Here is a 26,772-nt window from a genome sequence, read left to right on the forward strand (position 1 = left end):
TCTTTTTATGTCAATAAAATAAAAATACTGTTTTAGTTATTATGGTTTTAGAATATAATGTGAAATCAGGTAATGTGATGCATCCAGCTTTGTTCTTTTTTCTCAAGAATGCTTTGACTATTTAGAGTTTTTTGTGGTTTCACATAAAATTTTGGATTGTATTTTATATTTCTGTGAAAAATGCTATTGGAATTGTGATAGGAATTTCACTGAATCTGTAAACTGCTTTGGGTAATATGTACATTTTAATAATATTAATTTTTCTGATCCATGAACATGGAATATCTTTCCATTTAATTGTGCGTATTTAATTTCTTTCAACAATGGCTTATTGCTCTAAGTGTAGAGATGTTTCACCTCCTTGGTTAAATTTATTCCTAATTATTTTATTGTTTCAATGGTATTACAAATGGGATTAAATTTTTTTTTCAGATAGTTCATTGTTAATGTATGAAAATGCAACAGATTTTTTAAATGTTGATTTTGTAGCCTGCAACTTTACTGAGTTTGTTTATTCTAACTGCTTTTTGGTGGAATTTTTAGAATTTTCTATATATATGATTACGTCATCTGCAAACAGATGATTTTACTTCCTTCTCTCTGATTTGGATGCCCTATTTTTTCTCGCCTAATTATTCTAACTAGCACTTCCAGTACTATGCTGAATCGAAGTAGCAAGAGTAGGCACCCTTATCTTGTTCCTGATGTTTGAGAGAAAGCATTCAGTTTTTCACCATTGAGTATAATGTTTGCTGTGGTATTATAATATTTGGTCTTTATTAGGTTGAGATACATTCCTTGTATATTAAATATGCTGAGAGTTTTTATCATAAAACCATGTTGAAGTTTGTCAAATGCTTTTTCTGTATCTGTTGAGATGATCATATTATTTTTATCCTTCCTTCTGTTAATATGGTGTATCACAATTATTGATTTGTACATATTGAACCATCCTTGCACCCCAGGGATAAATCCCAATCGATTATGCTAAATGATACTTTAATCTGCTTTTGAATTGTGTTTGCCAGTATTTTGTTGAGGAGTTTCGCCTCTATGTTCATCAGGAATATTGTCCTGTAATTTTTTTTTCTTCTAATATCCTGTCTGGCTTTGGTATCAGGGTAATGCTGGCTTCATAAAATGAGTTTGGAATTATTCTCTCCACTTGAAATTTTTTAGAAGAGTTTGAGATGGTTTGGCATTGATTCTTCTTTAAATGTTTGGTAGAACTCAGAATGAAGACTAAAAGTCTTGGTTTTTTCCTTGCTGGGAGATTACTGATTCAATCTCCTTACTCATTACTGGTGTATTCAGACTTTCTATTTCTTTATGTTTCAATATTTTTAGGTTATATGTTTCTATACATTTCTACATTTTCTCTAAGTTATTCAATTTGTTGATACATAATTGTTCATAGTAGTCTCTTATGATCCTATGTGTTTCTGTGGTATGAGTTGTAATGTCTTCTTTTTCATTGATAATTTTATTTATTTGAGTTCTCTCACTTTTTCTCTTGATTAGTCTAGCTAGATACTTGCTAATTTTATCGTTTCCAAAAACTAATTTTTGGTTTTATTGATCTTTTCTATTGTTCTTCTACTCTCTATTTCATTTTTTTCCTACTCTAATCTTTATTGTTTCCTTCTTTCTGCTAACTTTGGACTTATTTTGTTCTATTTTTCTAATTCCTCGAAGTGTATAGTTAGCTTGTTTATTTGAGATCTTTATTGTTTTATTAAGTAGCCATTTACAGCTATAAACTTTCCTCTCAGCACTGCTTTTGTGTCACATAAGTTTTGGTATGTTCTATTTTCATTTGTGTTTGTCTCAAGTTATTTTCTGATTTATTCTATGACTCCTTAATTATTGAGGAGTATGTTTAATCTCCACGTATTTGTAAATCTCCCAATTTTCCTCCTGTCATATACTTTGAGTTTCATACTATTGTAGTGAGAAAAGATACTTGATGTAATTTCAATCTTCTTGAATTTGTTAAGACTTGTTTTCTGTCCTAACATGTGATCTATCCTGGATATTTTATGTGCCCTTGAGAACAGTGTGTATTCTGCTGCTGTTGGAGGAAATGTTCTGTATATGTCTGTTAGATTCACTGGGTTTACAGTATTGTTCAAACCCATGGTTTCCTCATCAATTTTCTATCTGCATGATCTCTCCATCATTGAGGGTTTAATATCAAAGACTCTTACTATTATAATATTGCTGCTTTTTTCTCCTTTCACTTCTATTGTTGTAAATGTACTCACTTTATATATTTAGCTGCTCAGTGTTGGGTACATAAATATTTATAATTGCTCTACCTTCTTGATAAATTGATCCCTTTATCATTAAGTAATAATCTTCTTGTCTCTTGTGACAGTCTTTGGCTTAAAGTCAATTTGTATGATATAATTATAGTCACCCATGCCAATATTTGATTATCATTTCATGGAAAGTCTTTTCTATCCCTAACTACAGCTTATGTGTGTCTTTAAAGCTAAAGTGAATCCCTTGTAGGCAGCATATTATTGGATCTTGTTTTTGAATCCATTCAAATGCTGCACATCTTTTCATCAAAGAGTTTAATCCATTTATATTTAAAGTAATTATTGATAATTAAAAACATGTCCTTGCCATTTGGTTAATTTTCTGATTCTTTATATTTCCTTTACTCCTTTCTTCCTTGCTTACTGTCTTCTTTTGTAATTGATGACTTTTGTGTTGGTATTCTTTGATCTCTGTCTCTTAATCTTTTGTGTATCTACTGCAGGTTTATTCTTTGTGGTTACCATAAGACTTGCATAAAATATCTTACAACCAGATAATTTAAATTTAATTGTCTATAAAATGACACTTTTAACTCACATCTAATATTTTATGTTATTGATATTACAATTTATATTTTATGTATTCCATATCTAATAGCAAGTTATTGTTGTTATAGTTATTTTTAATACATTTTTAACTTCTCTACTAGAATTGAAATGAGTTATGCATCACCATAATAAAAATTTAGAGAATTCTGCCTTTGACTATATATGTTTATTTTTATAGCCAGTTTCACACATTCATATATTTTAGGTTGTTAATTAGTGTCCTTTCATTTCAACTTGATGAACTTCCTTTAGCACTTCTTGTAAGGAAGGTAAAGTGATGAACTCCTTCATCACTTTGGGATGGGAAATCTTTATCTCTCCATTTCTGAAGGACAAGTTTGGTGGGTACAGTATTCTTGGTCGGCAGTTTTTTTTCTTAGTATTTTGAATATCTGATCCTAGTCTTTCCTGGCCTGCAAGGGTTCTGCTAGAGATCCACTGATAGTCTTGTGGAGGTTCCATTGTATATAATGAATCATTTTTCTTTCATTGCTTTCAAAATTCTCTTTGTCTTTGACTTTTGACAATTTATTTATAATTTGCTTTGTGTTTAACATTTCAGATTCAACACATCCAGTGACCCTTGGGGTTCACAAATCAGAATGTCTATTTCTCTCTCCAAATTTGCAAGGTTTTCAGTAATCATTTCTTTAAGTAGGCTTTTTGTCCCCATCTTTCCTTCCCGTCTGGAATTTTCATAATGCATGTATTGTTTCACTTGATGGTATCCCATTAACTAATAACCTTTCTTTGCTTTGAAAAATTATTTTGTTTCGTTTTTGCTCCACCGACTGGATATTTTCAAATGACCTGTCTTCAAATTCACTGATTCTTTCTTCTTCTTTATTGAGTCAAATGTTGAAGCTCTCTACTGGATTTTTCATTTCATTCATTGTATTCTTCAGCTTTAGAATTTTAATTTTGTTTAATGGTTTCTATGTCCTTGTTGAACTTCTATAATAGTTTTGATCATGTGTTGCTTATCTAACTTCATTTAGTTGTCTACCTGTTTTGTTCTTGAAGTTCACTGAACTTGTTTAAAGGGATTATTCTCAATTTCTTGTCAAACAGTTCCTAGATCTCCATTTCTCTAGGATCAACTATTGGAGCTTTATTAGTTTTCTTTGGTAGTTTTATGTTACCATGACTCTTTGTGATCCTTATATTCTTGCATTGGTGACTGTGCATTTAAGGAAGCAGTCAGGGCTTCTAGCCTTTACAGGTTCACATCGGCAGGGAAAGACCTTCGCCCATCAGCCTAGCCTGGGGTTTTAGACAGACCAGCTGGTAGCATTCACAGGTAGGTGATGCTTTCTGTTAAGGTCTCCAATTGGGCAAGACATCTGTCCATGCTCTGATGTTGGGTGGAGCTGCAAGGTGGTCTCTGCAACCAGTAGGTCTGCTGACCTGGCTGTGGTCAGGCAGAACTTCTGATTGGGCTCCTGGCAACGTGGGGCCGCTGGTTGGGCTCCACAACTGCCTCTGGTTGGGCAGAGTTATAGGCTGCTTTCCCTGGCCAAGCAGTGCTGCTGCTTGGACTTATGATTAGGCAGGGCTATAGGCTGAGTTCCACAATCACTCCTAGTCAGAGACCTAACCAATCTCTCTGGCCAGACAGTGCTCATGGCTGGTCTTCACATTTACACAGACTGAGCTCTGCAGTTGGGGTTAGCTGCAGCCTGGGCTCTGCAATTGGGTAGGGTCACAGGCTGTGTCCCACAGTTGAGCAGGGTTATTGGGTGGGTTGCCTGATAATGCAGAGTTGTTGGCTGTGCTCCACAGTCAGTGAGGACCTCTACTGGGCTCTCAGGTTGGGAGAATCTGTAGATTGTGCCCTGCAGTTTGATGGGGTTATAGGCTGCACTCCACAATTAGGTGGGTTTGCTGTCTGGACTCCCTGCTCCATCAGGCTATGCTCTACAATTTAGCAAGACCATAGGCTGGGTTTTATTATCAGGTGGGGCTGTAGGCTAAATTTCACAGCTGAGAGGGGCCATAGACTGGGCTTCATGGTAGGCTGGATTGCAAGTCTAGCTCCCTGGTCAGGCAGGGACACAGGCTTGCCCCATAGTGGCGCAAGGTCACTGGCTCTGCTGCCAGTGGAATCACAGGATGGGTTCTATGTCATGGCAGAGTCTTTGTCTGGGCTTGTTGATCAGGCAGGGCTGCAAGATATGCTCCAGAGTCAGGCCGGGTCTTTGGCTTGGCTCATTGCTCAGGCAGAGCTGTAGGTTAGGCTCCATGGCTTGGCCTGACCACTGGCTTGGAACCCAAGACAGGCAAAACTGCAGACTGCATTCTCTGGCCAGACAGTACCACTAGTTTTGCTCCATAGTTAGGCAGAGACACTGACTAAGCTCTCTGGTTAGTCAGTGATAATGATAACAGCAGGGATGCAGTGCTATCGCCAAGTTCTGTGCACTGGTTGCTGTGAACCCTGCCATGCTTCTTTGTTCCTGGCTGACCCCATAGAATCTAGCCCTGCCAATTCCCCCAGTATACCCTGTAGGGCAAAGCAGAAGTGAGTTTCCCATGAAGCACCCCAAAATGTTGGAAAAGCTGGATGTCCATCTAGGACTAGCTTGGTATGATGCCATGCCAGCCTGAGGGAGAGGTGAAGCAGTCAAAGTGTAACTGCTTCTCTTACCCTTTTAATGAGACCTTTTCTCATTTCTGTGGGGTACATCAACCTCATCCCCAGTTTCTGGGATTTTCACAAAGGCACTCTTCTCCTTAGATAATTGTTAGTTTGTCTTCCTGTGAGGAGTACTTAAGCTGGGCAAATTTCATTCTATTATCTTGCTGACATCGTCTGAGCTGGGGTTTTATTTCTGCAATTTATTTTCTATTTAAGGGGAGCAACATTATTAACTTTTCTTAATAAGTATTTATAAGTGAGAATTTGTAGAAGATGTCATTTTAAAAATATTTCAACTTTTGTAACTAAGGAAAAAGTTTAAGTTAAATTGTCCCTAGGATCTGCCATCCACAGGAAAGTCAATCATGTCAACAGGGAACTGCTTAGTGCGGCCACTCCTAAACTTCTGAATGAAGTCAATGTAAAATATCACCAATCCCCAAGTTTTAGGATTCCAAGAAAAAAAAAAGGAAAGAATGGAAAAGAAGGTAAAGAAGAAAGAGGACAAGAAGGAGGAGAGAAAAGAAAGTCATACAGAGATGTGCCAAAATCAAAATGACATGCTAACACCCACCTAGCTAATAATGGCTAATAGTTTGTAGGTCCACATGGACATCTAACCTTTAAACATCGAAAAGACCCAGATAAACATTCTTGATATTACATACTCACTGACTTGCTCTAGCTCAGCCAACCTAGTCTTGTTTTCCTATGTTTCTTCCTCCCACTCCAGCCTCCAGACATTTCTACACATACCCCCATGACAGAAATAGCCACCCACCAGCCATCTGCCAAGCTGCCTTCCTGCCTTCATTCATCTGAAAAATTATCTTAAACCCCATCCTATCAGGAAGTCTCCAACAATTTGTGGGCAGTATCATAAGAGTCAGCCTAAAGAGCATAATGATAAGAGTGTTTTATACTTTATATAAAGTGCATTGATTCTTAACTCTTTCAATCTGCATAGATATAAAGTATTGTTGCATGCATTTTACAAAGGAGGAAATTAAAGTTTACAAATGTTAAGTGCTTTATCCATATTTCCTTATATAGTAAAGGGCAGAGTTGGAGGTCAAATATAGGTCTTCTCTTTGCTGCTGATATAAATTGTTTTTACAAAGGCAAAACTGTATTATCCATTTCTGTTCTAAGAAGCATAAGGGATATTCAATGATTAGGCAAGTGCCCTAGGAGTTCACAATAAATATTAAACCTATTCATCTACAAAATTAATTGACTTCATACAATAGTAAATCAGAAGCAGAAAACGACTTTCTAGGAGTGAATGGCGTAAGCACTAACTTTTTCCAAGCAACAGAGAATACTACTTAGATTTCAATTTGCAAAAATGCAATAAAAAGCTCAACTAAATCTCTGGGCAGTTTTATAAGTAAATAATATCCATATAAGATACATGGATGCTTTTATGATTCCCTCAGAGAAGGATCACAAGAAAAATTCAACAATGAACGCCCCCAAGATAAAGCAGCCAATATTAAACGAATTTCAGCCAAGTAATTTTTATTAAATTTTCATGATTTCAACAGCTATTCATGAGTGTCTAGTCTATGTCAGGCAATGAACAGATTCAAGGGTTAGCAACTGAACTAGGTCTAGTCCCTGTTTTCTAGAAACTCCTCTCTGCCTACTCTCTCCAACTTTCTGCCATAATAGACATTTTGCTCTTAATTTTGCCTTGATTGTTTTCCTGAGGATGTTTAATTTCCTTCATTTTGACTCTCAGTGACATTCTAGGTGCAACCATAGAGCTGAACTGTATAGTCTATAGAGGGTATATATCAAAATTGCTACAAAGCCACTGACACCATTTTGCAAGCCCTTTTTGAAACTAGAATCCCCTTCTTTTATGAAGTCCTACAATCAAGTTCCTCTTTGAGGCCTATGATTGGGTCAGGAGAATATTACAGTTACCCTACATTGTCACCTACCATATGAACCAGTTATATAAAAGGAAATTTTTACTGTTCTGACAATAAGATAGTCAATGTCTCAAGAGCCACTTGGATGGTGGTTCTTCTATTCCAAGGATTTAGTCACATGACATAGCCTCGAATCCAAATTTATATTGGGCCAGTTCTTGTTTATCTTCAGCAAGTTATGGAAATCATGGAAGATTTCATGGAGAAACGGAAACTTGAATTAAAAATAACAAAATATGACCAAGATAGTAAGAGGAGAGCAGGACTTCCGAAATGGCAGACTGAGACCCTCCATAAATCCAGTGCTCCACAAAAGCAATAAAAAAATTATTGAAATGAAATTATCTAGAACTCTGAAAATTAGTCAAAAGATTATAACAAGTTGAGGAGCATGTATTCAATGAAAACGATGAACATTGGTAGAAACATAAGGGTTTGTGTATTGTACGTTGATCTACTCTCTACCACCCTACCCAACTCCACAATAGGCTTGAAAACTGGCAACTTTGCAACCACAGTAACTATTAAAACCAACAGTAAGGTGATCTACACCTAAACACAACACAGTAAAATTTTTGAAAGCCAAAAACAAGCAGAGAATCTTGAAAGCAGCAGAAGACAAACAACTTATCATATGTACAGGATCTTTAATAAGGTTAACTCCTGACTTCTCATCAGAAATCATAAAGGCCATAAAGAAGTGGGATGACATATTCAAAGTACTGAAAGAAGAAAACTGTCAACTAAGACTTGGATATGCAAATTAAGACTTTCCCAGAAAAACAAAAATAGAGAATTCATCACTAGCAGACCTGCCCTACAAGAAATACCAAAGGGAACTCTTCAGTCTGATTTGAAAGGACACTAGAAGGTAACTTAAATCCATACCAGCAAGAAAGTTAAAAGATAACTCAAAAAACGGGAGAAAAAATTGTAAAACATATATAACAGATTCATATTCAGAATTTATAAAGAACTCTTAAACTCATTAATAAAAAGACAAATGATCCAATTAAAAATGGGCAAATCATTGCTTCTCAGCCGTTTGGCTAAGATCAAGTATAAAAATGGGCAAGTCATTTGAATAGATATTTTTCCAGTGAAAACACATCAATGGCCAACAACCATATGAACAGGTGCTCAATATCATTAGTCATTAAAGTAATACATATCAAAATCACAATAAGATACTATTTCACATCCACTAGGATGGTTAGAATCAAAAAACATATAATATCGAATGTTGATAAGGATGTGGAGAAAGATGAAACCTTGTACATTGCTGGTAGAAGTGTTAAAATGGTGCAGCTACTTTGGAAAACAGTTTGGCAGTTTCTCAAAGTGTTAAACATATGATTCAGAAATTCTACTCCTAGGTATATACCCAAGTTTATGTGTGAAATGATACATACATAGTGAAACAATAACATGTTCACACAAAAACTTGTACATAGATGTTCATAGCTGCATTGTTCACAACAGCTGAAAATGAAAACAACTCAAATCTGTATCAACGGATATGTGGATAAATAAAATGTGGTTCATTCATATAATAGGATATTATTTAACCATAAAGAAGAATAAAGCACTGATACATGCTGCAACACTGATTAAGCTTTAAAGCATTCTTTATGCTACGTAAAGAAGTCAGACACAAATACTCCATATTGCATGATTCCACTTATATGAAATGTCTAGAACAGGCAAATGTATAGAGACAGAAAGTAGATTACTAGTTTCCTAAAGCTGGGAGATAGAAAAATGGAGAGTTTCTGCTAATGGGTACTGGCCTTCTTTTCGGAGTGATGAAAATGTTCTAAAATTAGATTGTGGTGATTGTTCAGTACATTCACAGGGTTGTACACTTTATACACTTTAAATGGGTGCATATTTTTTACCTTGATTTGATCATTATACAATATATGTATGTATTGGAACATCACACTGTACCCCATAAATATATACAATTATGTACTCAACGTATTGAATTTAAAATGAAACTTTAAAACATAAAAAAAATTTAAAATATTAAAAATGGATGAATGTAATGATATGAATGTTAGGGTGAATTACATCGCAAAAAAGCACTTTTAACAAAAAGAAATGAAGACAACTCCATAGGTCCACAGTCATATACTCTAACTTGCACAAAGAAACTGATAAATTTTAATTGAAATTATTAAATATGTTGTATGGCAGAAATAGACAACATGACTTGGGATGTCATAGGGATTTAACAACCATTAAAATTTACCAGTGTTTACTATGTTTTGGGAGGCAATGTGCTATGTAAATCAGATACTTTTACAAAGTAGTTTTTCAAAATGGCTCAAAAGTAATACCATTTCTCAGAGTTTGTCATAGGAAAATAGGTAGCTTTGGTTAAAAAAACAAGAAGAAAGCTAAGGTTAAAAGTATGTTTGTTGCAGCATTATTTATAATAGCAAAAACTTAGAAGCCATTTAAATGTCCAACGACACCAAAGTGTTCTATTTATCCATAGTATATTACTTAGTATCTAATCAATAAAAATTTTAAGTGGGAAGACTATGTAGCTCCTTTCATAAATGGCCATATTGCATGTAATACAGGGTGCTACAAAATTGCCTATGTAGTGTAATATTAATAGCAAACATTTATTGAGCATTTCAGATACTACACTGAGGATTAATTAATTTAATCCTCATTCTAACCCTTTGAAGATTATTGAGGAAAGTGAGGCACAGAAATGTTAAGTAATATGTCCAGGTCACCATGCTTGTAAGTGGCAAAGTCAGCATTTGAATGTTGACCATTTGACTCTTTCGCCCATGTCTTAGTCATTAGGCTGCACCACCATTCCATCATACCATCATGCTCCATCATATGTGTTGGTGTGCTTGTGGAAAACATGTATGGGTATGAACAAGGACTGAGACAGATATTCAAAAATGGAAATACTCAGCTTGATGATAGGATTAGTAGTAAATTATTCCACTCTAATTTTTAAATGTTCTAAAATGCCTTTACTTTTTTGCCTTTATACAAATAAAAAAATGAAGAAGAAACAAAAATCTTATGTCCCAGTTGTTATTACTGTTTCCCAGCTCCCATGGGATAAAACATGCCACATATACCAAGCAAATTTAATGCGAATGCAATACCAAAAGAACAACAAAAAATTACTCTCCATTTCATCTGCGGGGATGTACATCACAATATATCTTAGCAAACAAGTTATAGCTATATCATTTCTACCTTGAATATATCTGCAGTGTTAGAGTTAAACAGCTGGTATTTCCCAGATCCCAAAATAATAGGACCTGAACATTTTGTTTCTCCATAGACATAAAGGAACACTGTTGCCGTGGTGCCAGCATTTTCAGGATCCCCAGTGACAATGGTCACCTTCCAGTCTCCATCTGCAAAGAAAAAAGGAAATCAATATAAAAGTATAGAGGAAAAACACATTAATATTAGGAAAATAAAGATTTCTACTTAATTTACTTGGTTATGAATAGTTTGTGAAATCAAGTACGAAAATAATTGCTTATCATGGATTTCCTTCTTGAATGCTAGAATATAAAAAGGTTTTGGAAATATTGTAGCTTAATTACAAAACAAATAGCAGTGGGCTTTTGAGAACAATACATATTTTGGGCAAAACAATGGAATTGGAGGCATTTAGAATTAAGTGTTTAGCTGAAATACTTAGGAGTTTATTTAGGCAAATAACTGTCAAATTTGGGGATGGGAATGAATGACAGGCATCCTGAAAACCTGATGTTAAGGCATCATCAGTCCTAGAAAAGAGTCCTATCAAGCTACACTAGTAACACAGTTTGGTGATCCTAGCAGATAGTGCTAAGGATGTAGAAGACATAAAAACAAGGCAAAAAAATTACTAACTTTCTTTCTCATGAAAAATTGCTGGAGTTCCCTGAGAGCTGGAACAAACCAACAAGTAAAGAAAAAAATGCTGTGCTGGACAAATAGGTCTTGGCAGAAGGAGTTGGGCTTGCGGAGGGAGGATGAAGAAAAGACACGTTTGAAGCAGAGAAAGACAATACATCGGGAAAGCATAGGAGATCACTGAGCTTCCTGCTGCAGTGATACTGAGAGCACAGAAAGGCTGAGACAAGCAGAGCATGGCAGGAAATAACTTAAAAAGATCTATGAGTTGTCTTATGATTGGTTTAGTTAGAAAGACAAAATAGGTCTTCATTTTATTATTTTGTGCACTTCTTTGGGAAACTACATCATCAAACCCACAGCAATGAACCCCTCTCACCCCGAGTCCACACCACACAGCCAAGCACAGCAAAGGACAAAGTCCTGCCAGTTAGAATTCTGTGCAGCGCATGCACCTCTACTCATCATAGCTTGTCCCTAGGGTGCAAGGGTAATCTGAAGATGTTGTTACTGTTGTTTTCCAAGGCTCCATAAACCTCCTACCTTGTAAGTAATTTTTATATTTCCAAAATACGATTAAAACCACCACACTCTGCCCACCAAGTTCTCAGCAATTCTTCCATTAAGATGTGATTTTCTTTTGAAACCAGCAATGCCTCTCCCCACCCGCCACTGTCCATATATCCATAAACATCATTTGAAGATCTCTAAACAGTTTGATAAAACTTGCATCAAGTAAATTTTGCATAATGTCATCTTTTTTAAGAAAGATGGACCCAGTACCTCAAATGGGCAGCAGAACTCAAAAGGGTGCACTGCTACTTCTACCCTGCAGCCAGCCAGCTTTCAGGATCTACAGTTCATGTGGGAAAATAAGAAACATGCAAATCTAAAACTAAGTCCCATTGAGAATCCTATCATAATTTAATTCTTACAGAAAACCTCACACCTGTGCTTTGATGCATAATTCAAGAAGTGGAAGGATCTCTTTCCTTTTTTGTAGGTCTTCTTTCCTATCTCATCCTTATCTCCTTCCCGGGCCATCTGGACCTGCTGTCTAGTACTATCATGATCCCCCCTACTATCATGGGGGCAAGGACAGGAATAAGTTTGCACAGAAGCTTGGATATCTTGTTTACTGAAATAGAGGCAAATAGCAAGGAACCACTGATTCATATAATATGTCTGTGTTCCTCCTTTTTGGAATTAGCATGTCACGATGACACAGGCCTTAAGGGTGGGATAACTAATGAAACATCTTCTACAGTTATTTTTATTCACTTTCAAGTTTTCCTAAGCATGTTTTTCTCTTTGCAATTGGAAAAAAAATAAATTTTATATTTCATGCTTTAAAAATCTAATCACTGAACTTCTCTAAGAATGTTTCACTACCTAAAATACAAAATAGTTGAGAACACTTATAGAAAATAATATTCTGAGTTTATTTTTAAATTAAAAGTTCCACTGCCCTATGAAATAATTTATTTATAACAGGGCTAAAAGTATGTGTACAGTTTTTGTATTGCTTGTATATGTGCCAAAATTACAAGTATTTTCTGTAATTTTCTATTGCAAAACTTTTTCACCAAAAAAATCAAAAGAATATGCCTTCAGATATTTTATCTATATGTTTCTTTTTTTTCTTTGCCTTATAGTTACTGTCTATTCAACTCCAAGAACTCATATCAAAAAATGTTGTCATCTGTTAATCCCTTTGGAAAATTACTTCTATTAGAGTTTTCAAAGGAAGAAAGAAAATTCCATGTAATTGAAGTCTAAATATTTATCTTACATTTACCAATGTTTTGAAGGATTTTTTTAAAAGTTCTCTTGACTGTGCAATAAGCCATTACTGACAATCTACCTCAGGCTGTGCCCTTTCATTCTCTTTTCCAAGCTTAAATTGGGGGAGATACTATAGCAATGTCTTTCATTTAAATAAACCCTACTGCAGATAAAAGGAAATTTTCTTGGAAATCACAGCCTTAGGAGGCTTACTTTCTTTTGTGTTAAAAATACTTTTAAAGTAGTTTGGATATACTCTATGATCTCCAAATATTCCATAATAAATTCAGATTTCTTCTCAACAATGAAGTAAAGTCTAACAGGATCTTCCATATTTACACTGAGAAGTATGTGCTCTGCCATTTCCATTCTCATGTAACCAGGTGCAATCAGTATACATAAAACTGACCTAGAGAATTCCAAACTTCAGCCTACAGTTGTTGCTCAGTATCTGTGGAGGATTTGTTCCAGAAATCCCCGTAGATACCAACGCCAATAGATGCTCAAGTCCCTGATATACAATGGTGTAGTATTTCTGTATAATACACACACATCCTTTTGTATATTTTAAATCATATCTAGATTATTTCTAATACCTAATACTATATAAATGCAACATAAATAGTTGTTAGAATGTATTGTTTAGGTAACAATAACATGAAAAAAGTCTGTACGTGTTCAGTACAGACACTACCTTCCTTTTTAAAAATATTTTTATCTGCTGTTGGTTGAATCCATGAATGTGGAACATCAAGTGTAATGTAGGCCAACAATTGGAATTAAATTAATATCTGTTGACAAGTTGACTTACAGATACTGTGTCCACATTATGCACAAACATTGTGTTCAACATTCGAGAGACTCTAAGGAACAAGTGAGTTCGATGATCAAATCAAACTCCACACAGTTTATGCATCTTACCTAGTACCGAGTTTACTAATGATTCACTAGCAGGACCCAGGACAAGCATTCTTCCCTGCAGAGATCATAGCCCAGGGGTTGGCAAACTATGGCCCATGGGCCAAATCTGGCCTGCCACCTGTTTTTGTAATTAAGTTTCATTGGAATGAAGCCATGCTCATTTGTTTATGTATTGTCCATCGGTGCCTTCACACTACAACAGCAGAGTTGAGTAGTTGCAACAAAGACCATATGGCCTGAAAAGCCTAACCCAGGCTCATCAGCTGGCAGCATGGGGGAGCTATCTCTTCAGATGTCTGCAATTGCAGCACTAACTAAAGTTGTGTGAGAAGTTCCAAGCAAAAAATCACCTAGCTGAGTCACGTTAACTTGCTGAAAGGTAGAGATAATAACAAATTATTGTTTTAAGCCACTGAGTTTGGGGGTGGTTTTTCACACAGCAATAGATAACTAGAATAGCTGCTGAAAGTATTTCACAGATAAGGACTCTCCATTATCTTTTTACTTATAAAAACATTAGCATTTTTATCAGGATGTCTAGTTATTAGCATGTATGCACAGGGATTTGACTGAGTCACCTCTTTCATGTATCCCAGGTAGAGGAAAAAATTAGACTGCAGACTTGTCATTAACTATTTCCTTCCCAATGTTTTCTTATCAATTGGAAATGCATTCTCAGGAAAGCATGGCTGAGTTATTTTGGTGAGCAAAGTTGCTACAGCTAGTAAAGTTCAATAGCCCTTCCTTAGATTATAACATTTTTTCTTTACCTTATTCTGTGTATTCTGTTACAGGGGTTACATGCATTTGACTTTGCAGTTCAGAAAATTAACCCTGTTGTTGAATATAGAAACATCTGTGTCTAGACACGTTTTCAGTTACTTGGCAACTACCCACTGAATACTCAAAGAAATGCAGAGAGGATGCATGTAAATTAAGCTCTTCCATGCAATTGTTAGTTGGGCATACTGAGGGAAAACACTCTTCACATCTGCTTGCCTTAAGTCACTGCAATGCAATAAAAAAAACGATGGGACAGTCTGCTTTGCCTCATTGGACAGCAAACGTGGTCCCCATGACTCTTACATTAACAGAGTAGGACACAGGAAGATTGAGTGAAAGCGAAAAAACCCAGCGCGTCTCTGCAGACTGCAGTCTCTCACTTCCCTGACTATAATAATCAGGGGTAGATTGAGACAGCCTAAAAAGACCAAGAGCCTTATGCATGAAATGTTTGTTTGGCTCTTACTCGGTAGAGAAGTTGAGGGTTGTGGCAGGGAAAGATGGAGAAGAACTGCAGGTGACTTGGGGGATAAAACTCAAAAGTTGAACAGATCTACCTCCAAAAAAGTCCTGGAGAGCACCCCAGATTTTAGGTGGTGAGGAAGGGTCAGAATTAATAAAACTTTCTCTATCATTACATCCATGCTGACATAATATTACATATAGGTTGGTATGCCTGTCAAATGTCTAATCTAGCTCTTTTTATAATATTGATGCCCACTGCCCATAACACCCACCTCCAAGTAGCCACTGGACCCCTCTACAGCCTCCCTCTCACACGGTGACCTTCCCTTGTGCCAGCCTTCAGCTATCCTGAAAGGCTCCTTTCTTCCTCCAGGACTTGGACTAAAATCTTTCAGCCAAAATGTCCTCTCTTTCAGCTCTCTCCTCTAACCTGGTGAACATCCTAGCTCAAAGGTCAGCTTCTCTTAAGAAGCATTAACGTGGCCAGGTGCAGCGGCTCACACCTGTAATCCCAGCACTTTGGGAGGCTGAGGTGGGCAGATCACGAGGTCAGGAGTTCGAGACCAGCCTGGCCAATGTGGTGAAACTTCATCTCTACTAAAAATACAAATATTAGCCGGGCATGGTGGTGCATGCCTGTACACCCAGCTACTCGGGAGGCTGAGGCAGGAGAATTGCTTGAACCGGGAGGTGGAGGTTGCAGTGAGCCGAGATCGGGCCACTACACTCCAACCTGGGCAACAGAGTGAGACTCCATATCCAAAAAAGGAAAAAAGAAGCATTGACAAACATTCCTCCCTGTAACCAGAATGAACCACTCTCCCTCTCATGCCTATACTGGACCCTGGCATACTTCAACATTTGGACATGCAAGTAAGTGCCTTGGCAGATCAGGACCCTCTCCACCCAGATTGTAAGCCCCTGAAGGGCAGATTTTGGCCTTAAATGTCTCTGTATTCCCAGTGCCTAATACAACATTTGGCACATAACAGCCTTTCAAAAAATGAATGGGTGATTTATGAAACGTTTTGGGATCCGTTAAAATGTATTTTGAAAAGCAAGGCTGCCTGTATGAGGAAGGATATTCAAGATACTATTAAGATTATTTCAGCACAATATATAACTACTTATCAATTAACAAAAACAAATCCTTCTGATGATGTGTCATTAGTGTCACTTTTCATACAAAGGACAAGGACATTATTATTTGCCTCATAATTGATCTTATTAGCACAAAGATAATCGAAACAAATATTGACCTTGTATGATCCACATTTTCAAGGTCATATAAATATATTTATATGAGATTTAGCAAAGATACTGTAAACAAGACAGATTATTCTAATTTTTATTAATTTTATCTCCAAATAATTCTGTGTATATAAATTCACAAGTCCTTCAAAATACAACCTCATAAGAGGATCATGAGATTTTTTTTTTTAATTTTAAGTGCTTTACAAATATTTTTATTCTTTCAAGAGACAAATATCATTAATCCTATTATACATGTAAAGCAATAGAGAAATTCTGTGCTGACTACCACAGGAGTTGGGATAAATTTGACACCGAATTAGAAACAGCTATGCTTCCTAGAATAAAATGGTTTTGAACAGTGCTCAATTTTCTCCACTTTAAGTCCAGAAAACAACCATAAAACATTATCAGAAATGAATCTGTTACCTATTTTATCTTGATATTGGTCTAAGATGAATATCTTGTTATTCCTGTGATTATTTACCACCGATTATTGTATGATGTCGTAAAGGACACTCCACTTTACAGGGCTAAAGAGAGAAGACTAAGAAGAGTGACAGAGTCAGCCAACCAGGTGGGAAGTGCTTGCTGTAGTCCAAACATGTGCACAGTGGGACTACAGCCGCAGCACTTAAGACAGGGATAGGTTCCATTACAAGTGAAACATACAGTTTAAAAGCTAATGTTTATTGGATACATAAGATGTACTAGGCTCTGTTCAAGGTACTTTATGGATATTATTTAATTCTCACAACAATCCCAAGAGTTTCTACTATTACCTACATTTTATAGGAAAGAAACTGAGGCACAATGTATTTTCAAAATGTATTTGAAAGAAATACAGTGATTTCCCAAGCCATGCAGTGAGTAAGTGGTGCAGTCAGGATTCAGAATCTAGTACATCCGATTCCACCTCAAATCTTGACCCTTAACAGGGAGGAAAGTGTGAAAATTAAATATCAAATTCTTTCCAGGTGCCCTAGGTTCCCTGTGATGATTTTCAACCTGGATTCTAGCAGCTCAGCCTTGGCATTTCCACCTTGTCCTCATCCCAAATTCCCTTCCATTGTATCCTTGATACTTGCTGCCAAACTTCTTCCAGGTCCCATTGCCTCTTTAATCACCCACTTTATCTTGGCTTACATGGAAAACTTGACTTGCCTTCCTTTGACTATAGTCATCCTTCGGTGTTCCAGGGAGATTAGTTCCAGGATGCCCCCTCATATCAAAATCCAAAGATGCTCAAGTCTCTTATAGGAAATGGCCTAGTTGGCCAAAAATAGTAGCTCACATCTGTAATTCCAGTGCTTTGGCAGGCCAACGTGGGAAGATCAAGCCCAGCCTGGGCAACACAGTGAGATCTTGTCTCTACAATTTTTTTTAATTAGCTGGGCGTGGTGGCATATGCCTGTAGTCCCAGCTACTCAGGAGGCCGAGGCAGGAGGATCCCGAGGTGAAGAGGTCAAGGCTGCAGTAAACTATGATCATGCCACTGCACTCTACCCTGGGTGACAGAGCAAGACCCTGTCTCTAAAAAATAAACTAACCAAACAAAAACAACAATAAAATGGCACAATATTTGCATATAACCTATGCACATCCTCCCATATACATTAAATCTTCTCTAGATTACTTATAATACCATATAAATGCTATATAAACAGTATTTTTTAAATGTGTATTACTTTCTGTTGTTATATTGTTATTTTTTATTGTTTGGGTTTTTTCTGGAACTTTTCGATCTATGGTTGATGGAATCCGGGGATGTAGGACCTGCAGGTACGGAAGGCCAACTGCATTTGCTAACAATTCCTGAGTGCTTTGTGTCCCAACATCCTAAGCAATCTACTAGGTTCAAATCTACTTTTCAGACCCACATTACTGTGTGCTGGTCATTAGGAGAGCAATTCATAATCTTTAATATATTTAGAATCCAAGTCTTGACCTGTGTATGCAGGTCTATATGAGCCTATCCACTACCAATTCTACTGCTACCATGATCTATTGCCGCATAACAAACTATCCTAAAACTTAATGGTGCAGAACAATGACAATCATTTCTTATGCCATTGAAAGTACAATTTGGGCCAGGCTTAGCAGGGAAGGATTATCTTTGCTCCACATAGTGTCAATTGGGGCGGTTCAGCTGTGGCCAGGAGGATTTGCTTCCAACATGACTCTCTCAATGTGACTGGCAAGATGGTGCTGGTGGCAAGCACAGCCAGGGGTCAGAGCAATGGCCTTAGTTCCTTTCCATGCAGACTTCTCCATAAGGTCCAGGCTTTTTCACAGGACAGTGGCTGGATTCTAAAGACTAACATTCCCAGGCAGGAGTGGTGTCATCTTTTATGACCTAATAGTGTATAGCAAAACTGTCACGTACTATCATTTCTGCTTTACACAGTTAGTCAAGGCAGTTTCCAATGTCTGCCCAGGCTGATTCTACCTTTTGTTGAGTTCAGAAGAACACAGAAAATGCTGCAGTTACAGGCGTTTTTAGCAAACAGTTTCCCACACCCTCCTTTCCAGACTTCCCCATCTCCACACCTCTCCGACCGCTTTTCCAGCAGAACCACTATTTTCTAGGTCAGCAGTTCTCAACTGTGGGTGGTTTTGCCCCTTAGAGACATTTGTTGATGTCTGGAGACATTTTTTTTTTTTTTTTGTCATCACAACTAGGTGCGTGCTATTGCCATCCAGTGGGTGAGTAGAAGCCAGGAAAGCTGCTGAATACCCTGATATTTATGACAGTCCCCCACAACAAAAAATTATCCAAGCTGAAATGTCAGTAGACCCAAGGTTTAGAAAACTTGCTTCAGACTAACAAGACATACCCTGATTAAGTCTACTTCACCCCAAACCATTCCATGCTTTCTGTGAATTATTTATAAACACAAAGTGGTTGAGGTGTAGGCTGTTGATGGTGATGTTTCTGCATGGCTGTTGGATATCTGAAGATGCTGAGTATTACTGTTTCAGTGTCAAATCCATTCCATTCCACTGCTATGTTGAGTTACGGATATTTTGTCTCAAACCAAAAAAAAAAAAAAAAAGTGTGAGCCAATGTTCTAGAATCAAACAAAAACTAAACACTAGCTATTTAATTTGGGAGCAAATGAAGCTAAACCCAGCCAGGGCATGAGAAACACTGCACTGTCTTCCTGGTTGCTCACTTAACACTTCCTGGCATGCCCATACCAAAGGTTTCAGGCACTAAACAGTAAGTCACAGCATCTGGCCTCTGCTGGGAGAATTCCTCTTGGCTCACCTTCTCTCCTTTTGATTCTAAACTTGTTCACAAGTTGACTTCTCTTTTCCCACTTAGCCCTGCTGGAATTCATTAACCTAGTTTCAGGCTCTGTATGTTGGGACTGACGAGGCAATCTTGAAAATGGTTCCTCTGGCATCTCAGCTTCACAAATTATGCACACTCATCTGAGACACTGATTCCTGAGGCTTGCCCAGGCTCCCTAGTGCCACAGTGTGTCTTCCTGTGGAGGAAATGAGGCTGACACAACAGACAGAAGGCTCCAACACAAGAGGTAGGCTGTTACTCTGTCATTATCCACACCACCACAGGAAATTGTACCCTGAATGATCAGAGTAGAAGGCAATACAAAGCCATCTATAGTTGACTCAGAATGCATGATGATGTGATAGAATATTTTATGTTCTTAATCATGTTTAGCTGAGACTAATCATTAAATTTAATTTTCTTTCTTTGAGCAGACACTATTTGGGAAGTGAGGCCAGCCAGGCATGTATAGGCAATAGAATTGAGAGGAGAGAGAAAATATTTTAATAATCTTTACCACACAAAATCCACCAAATTGTTAATGATACTACAAAGGGTTGGCATTGCCTATAAATAAGTGCTCCAAGAATTTTTAAATCCCTGAAGTCAGAAATCCTTGAGTACATGTAGGAAGCTGAGTCATTAAAATCAAGCAGCTTTGTATAATGGTTAAGAGCTAAGTTCCAATATCAGTTCTTTCATTTACTAACTGCTTGACTGATGACAAGGTTCTTACACTTCCGAGCCACAGTTTCCTGAGATGGTATTTTATTTATTTAGTTTTTTGAGACAGGGTCTTGCTCTGTTGCCCCAGCTGGAGTGCAGTGGTGCCATCTAGGTTCACTGCAACCTCAAAACCTAGATTCAAGCAATTCTTCTGCCTCAGCCTCCCGAGTAGCTGGGATTACAGGCATGCACTACCACGCTCAGCTAATTATTGTATTTTTAGTAGAGACTGGGTTTCACCATGTTGGCCAGACTGGTCTCAAACTCCTGACCTCAAGTGATCCGGCCACCTCAGCCTCCCAAAGTGCTGGGATTACAGGTATGAGCAACTGCACCTGGCCCTGAGATGGTATTTTTAAAGCCATTTCACTATAATACAATGAGATTCTGGATAAATTACAAAAAAAAAATTGTTTTTAGTACATTATTCTAATCTCAAGGAAGTAAGAAAAATTATCCACTGCATGTTAATAATAAAAGGGGCCACTAGCTGAAAGTGAGTGGTGAGCACTCAGCAAACAAGAAGGCGAGGACTGCAGGTGTGATGGATGCCAACACTCCAAGCCAGGAGAATGAGTGGCAATGGCCACACGAGGGTGGGAGCTGGACCTGAGACTTCTGAAGTAAGCCAAAGGGGGATACACCCTTAGCGAAAGGTTGGACTCCAAATAAGGGGTAGTAAAAGGAGCTTATCAAAAACCCAACCTGTCCCCACAAAGGTTCTGGTTGAGAAAAGAGTAATATGAAATATAATAACAATAATAATCTCCCCTGACAATTAAAAACATCCTTTCACTCAGATTTTAAACAAGGCTAAAAGCTAAATGTAGCTTAATATGTTAAAAAATAACACAACAAGATAAATCCAAAGACACAGAAGATAAATACTCTCTTACGCACACATTTTTAGTGACTGGGGGCAGGGGGCAGTGAAAATCAGTCCCTCTAAAGCAAGAACAGTACAGTCCCCGAAGTCGAACCACTTGCATTCAAATTCTAAATCTGTTTGTATGACTTTAGGCAAGTTATAAAAACCTCTCTGTCCTTTAGTTTCATCACCTGTGAAGTAGAATAATGATACAACCTACCCCATAGGGTTACTGGAGGATGAAATATATAAATTTTTCTGGAACACTTAGACTACACAGCAAATAATATACGCATTCACTATTAATGTTACCATCACTGCTTCTATTCCACATTGTACCAGGGACCTAGACAGCATATTAGGATAAGAAAAGGTGTTGTAATTCACATATGATATGGTCTTCATAGATCATTCAAATTGTATCTTGAAAAACCTTCTAGAACTACAATTTAAATTTATTTTTTATTATATAATTAATATAAATTTATTGGAATTAGTGAAGGGGTTTAGCATAGTGGCTGGATATAAGAGCAATATGCCAAAAGCACTGATAACAATGAAGAAACTCAATCCAGCAATGGATACTGAAAATATTCTCTCACAACCAAGTTCAGTCTAACTCAGTTATGTAGTTAGTTTTGCTATGAAGAATGATTTTACCTATATGAATTATAAATATTTAAGATTATAAGGTGTCAAAGTTTAGAAAACATGTCCTAGATGATTGTGGGAATTAATAAAACATGGCTAGGAGTTAGTAATGGTGCACAATTATACTTAGTGTTGATCACCTCAAAATGAAAGTAAAAATAACTTAGTTGAGTCCTTTTTCCTTTTCTCCTTTAAATTTAAATAGCATTTTGGTCTACTTTCTTCCCCCTGAAGCTACATAGAAAGGCATAAATGACATACATGTGCTTCATATACTTTCAAAATCTAAGACTCATGTTTGCTTTTCAACATTCTTAACCACATGTAACACTGCCTCAATAGATTAGACTGCTTAACATTTCAAGGTTCTTTCCACACCATAAATTAGCTCATTCACATAACTATGAGATCACTAATGTATTTCCAGAATCATATCCCAAGAAATATTAAAGGTCGCATTATTTAGAATTTAAAAATGAAATAAGACAGAACCATTCACAAACAATGACAGTGTATCATAAACTAACTAAACTCATTAGTCTTTGACTAATCCACTTTTGAACTATAAAAAATATACATTTTAATGAGGCCATAAAATAAGACAACAGAAATAATTAATTACAAGCAAGTATTTTAAAATAGCTTATTTTAATCAAATTTGATGACGTATATCTAACAAAGTTCTAGGTCAACACATTCCCTGTACATTGCAACTTCATGTTTGACATCACTGATGTTGATTACATGGCCTACATTATTGGCAAAGGACTTCTGATATTTTCAGCCTTAATTATAACCTTCGTTTTAAAACTATTAGCCTTTATTACCCACATATGCCCCACCAAGTTCTGGTATTAATGGATAATTTTTCTACTTAGAATATCATTTCAAGCCTTATTACTTGATGGTTTATTGTAAGACACAGACCTCTTGAGGTCCTTTAAAATTATTAAGAAATTCTGTAACATTAGTAAAATTATGACCATACTAAGAATCTGACACATGAACAGACTTTTCCTTACAAAATAAATAACAAAAACTAAGCTGAAACACAGTTCCTAATATAAATAGATAAGAATGCTAGTTTAAGCTTGAACTGTTTATGTCTCAGCAGCCATCTTCATCATTATAGGACTTCATGAATAAAATAATGTTAGCACTAATCTTTGCCTAGTTTCACACCACTGTAGAAAGTATATCCATTTTTGAAAACATAGAGATATGGTAACCTGGTATGCATATTAGTAAACAGTATTTATCAATTTCATTCAGATCAACTTTAAAAATGTAACATATTAATACTATAATTGCAGATTGATTTGAAGAGGATCTAATAGAAAAAGATAATTACAAAAACTTTAAAAGAAAACTAAGAAACCAATATGCAAATAAGTTTTTTAAAAAGTACAATTAAAAGAAGTTAATATAATTTAACCATTCAGAAAATAATTATTTTCCCCATATATTTAAATGATTGAAGAGAAGCATTAAGGAAAAAAGCATTTGGGCCTAAAGTTGCTGTCAGTTTCTTTATAAATCAACTATACTTTAATGCTTATTCCTGTGTTCATTTTAAGTATTTTTCAATCAACAGTTAAACTCAATAAGAATGTACTATAAAAAATGTGTAAGGTTGGTAATCTTGAAACAGAAATGGATTATTTCAGATGATTAAAAGATGAAAAGTGGCAACAACATTTACCATTTGCTTCCTCTTGTATTTTAGGTTGATGATTTATTTGCATTTCTGCAAAAATAAAAGTGAAGTGCAGTTAATAATAGATCTGTCTGATGACATCGTAAATGGGAAAAGAAGAAACATGAGTTTAACTCTTTAACAGTGGCAAATCCTTACGTTGATTTTTAACTTCAAGTAGGGCATATAACATTTCTAAGACACAGATTTACATATGTTTTTATTTCACTGTGAGGAATACTATAAATCCAACAATAAAAGATAAATGATCAAAGGGGCTGTTCTGAGGAAAACTGGGGAATAGTGTTCCATGATGTCCAGATGTAACAAAATCATCTTGTACTTCCTTCTACCGATGGTTTCAGTAATCCTCACCTTGAAGATAAAGTTCAATTTCTGAATGAATTATGCCCTGAGACATAAAAGGAAGCCATCTGAGGAAAAAGAGAGAGAGAAAGAGAGAGAGAGGAGAAAATAGAGAGAAAATTAATTTCTGATTTTCTCAATTTTAAAATGAGGTTGATTCTGCATTAATTTTGCACACTAAATGTTAACTATAAAATTGCTTTTTATATAGTCAAACACAACCCATCCTATTACATACTCATCATAGCACTAAGAATGGTATCATACCTGTGGCTTGAAGAACGAAATATATACGTTGCTAACCCTGCTAACCACCCACCTCTCCAGGTTTGTCAGTCGTCTATCACTATCACCTGTAAAAGCAAATGGGGCTCCAGCAGAGCACTCCCAGTACCAAGCTGGAGCAAAGGGCAAGGGCGGGTTTCAGATTTTGAGCATGGTACCTGGACCAGCCTAGAAAACATGGCCTGCACATTGGTTGCAGGGAAACTTGGCACAGAAAAATAGACTCCCTATTTTAATATTTCCTCTATGAGAGTTTCTGTCTTGCTTTCACCTGACTTCCTCTAAAATCTCTTCCTCAGTGTTTGCGAAAAGAATATTACCATTGGCCAAGCGTGGTGGCTCACACCTGTAATCCCAGCACTTTGAGAGGCCAAGGCGGGTGGATCACAAGGTCAGGAAATTGAGACCATCGTGGCTAACATGGTGAAACCCCGTCTACTAAAAATACAAAAAATTAGCCGGGTGTGGTGGTGGGCGCCTATAGTCCCAGCTACTCGGGAGGCTGAGGCAGGAGAATAGAATGAACCTGGGAGGTGGAGCTTGCAGTGAGCTGAGATCACGCCCCTGCACTCCAGCCTGGGCAACAGAGTGAGACTCCATCTCATTAAAAAAAAATAATATATATATATATATAACCATAAAAGTTGGTGAAATATTATCATGTTGGAAAACGTGCTTCGGGTGAGCTAATCGCTGATCCTCCAGGCAGCTTCCCCCTAAACCAGGTAAACTTTAGCGTTAGAAGCTCCCTTTTGAAGAAAAGTTCAGAAAACCAGCTTTGCCATTTACTGGCTTTGTGATCTTACTCTCCTGAAGCTTACTTTCTTTGACTAAATTACCTGCCTCATAGCAGTGTTGTGAAGCTGAAATGAAAAGTCATGTACAAGCATTTTTTTTGTAGTATTACATGGTATATCAATTTTATTATTGCCCACAAAAAACATGGTTATTGCTATCTCACACACTTACGCATACTCTCATTCCTTCCATCCTTCCATCTATCCATTCAATAGATACTTAGAAAATGCCTTGTGTGTGCAGGCATTTTCCTAAGTGCTGGAGCTACAAGAAAAACAAAAGAGAGAAGAAACCTGACCTGAGGAGCTTCCACTGTAAAACAGAAGAAAACAGATATGTAAAGATATAAATGTAACAAAGTGTGATGAGTGACTTAAATACAGATGTTATAGGAGAAGAAAGAGACTGACCAACTCAATGGCAGGAATGGGGAAGTGCAAAGGAATGAAGAACAAAACAATTCAACAAAGAGGTGATACTTGAACTGAAGGCTGGACAATAAGTAGGTCACGAAGGGCACCGTAGAGGGAGACAACAGCACTGGCAAAGGTCCAGAGTCCAATGAGATTCCATGAGGCTGACGCACAGGAGGCTGCTGGACAAGATGGGGTAGGGGCAGGGGTTGTGTGTGGGTTACTCAAGGATCTGACAATGTCAAGGAACTTAGAGTCTGAGCTGTAGGACTGATGCCACCACACTAGCCTTGCAATCAGCAGATAATGGGAAGGTGTGGGGTATAAAGGCGAACTGTGAGCTCACAGTCCTACCCAGCTGTCAGGGTTGCTCATCTCTCCATTTTTCCAGAGCTAAGAGAAATTCCATTTCCTTCTGACCACTTTAGCTCACAGTGTTCTTTCCTCCTCTGGAACCTAATAACACACATACAATATATTTTGCACATTTAGTCAGCTCCTAATTATGCAATCTTACTTTATTAGTTATGTTTTGGTTTATGTATCCCATCTTTCCAGCTACATTGTTATATATGTAGAGTTTACTTTATATGCCTGAATAAAGGCAGTCAGCTTCATGTTTAAAAATACAGACTTCAGGGCCCAGCGCAGTGGCTCGCACCTGTAATCCCAGCACTTTGGGAGGCCGAGGCGAGTGGATCACCTGAGGTCAGGAGTTCAAGACCAGCCTGCCCAATATGGTGAAACCCCATCTCTACTAAAAATACAAAAATTGGCCAGGCGTGGTGGCGCACACCTGTAATCCCAGCTACTCAGGAGGCTGAGGCAGGAGAATCACTTGAACCTGGGAGGCAGAGGTTGCAGTGAGCTGAGATCGCTCCACTGCACTCCAGCCTGGGTGACAGAGCAAGACTCCATCTCAAAAAAAAAAAAAAAGAAAAGAAAGAAAAAAGAAAACAGATGTTAAATTTCAAGTAGAGTCAGATTGCCTTGTTTCAAAACCTGGCTTCAACATCTACTGCTTGTGCAACCTTGACCCATATTCTTAATCTGTGTAACCCTCAATTTCCTCATTTGTAAATTATGGATAATAATTGTAGCTACACAAAGGACACAGAATTAAA

General features: G+C 37.0%; 1 protein-coding gene across 1 annotated transcript in view; it reads right to left on the reverse strand.

Annotated features, from left to right (window-relative positions):
• RP1 (RP1 axonemal microtubule associated) overlaps nt 1-26,772 on the reverse strand; it is a 273,274-nt gene that overhangs the window by 83,110 nt on the left and 163,392 nt on the right. The window contains exons 22-24 of the mRNA XM_050802339.1: nt 24,162-24,220; nt 23,793-23,837; nt 10,689-10,852 (exon numbers count right to left, since the gene is read on the reverse strand). Of these exons, the coding sequence (XP_050658296.1) occupies nt 10,689-10,852; nt 23,793-23,837; nt 24,162-24,220 (268 nt within the window). The remainder of the gene's footprint in view (nt 1-10,688; nt 10,853-23,792; nt 23,838-24,161; nt 24,221-26,772) is intronic.

This window comes from Macaca thibetana, chromosome 8 (genome assembly GCF_024542745.1).
Source record: "Macaca thibetana thibetana isolate TM-01 chromosome 8, ASM2454274v1, whole genome shotgun sequence".
NCBI lineage: Eukaryota > Metazoa > Chordata > Mammalia > Primates > Cercopithecidae > Macaca > Macaca thibetana.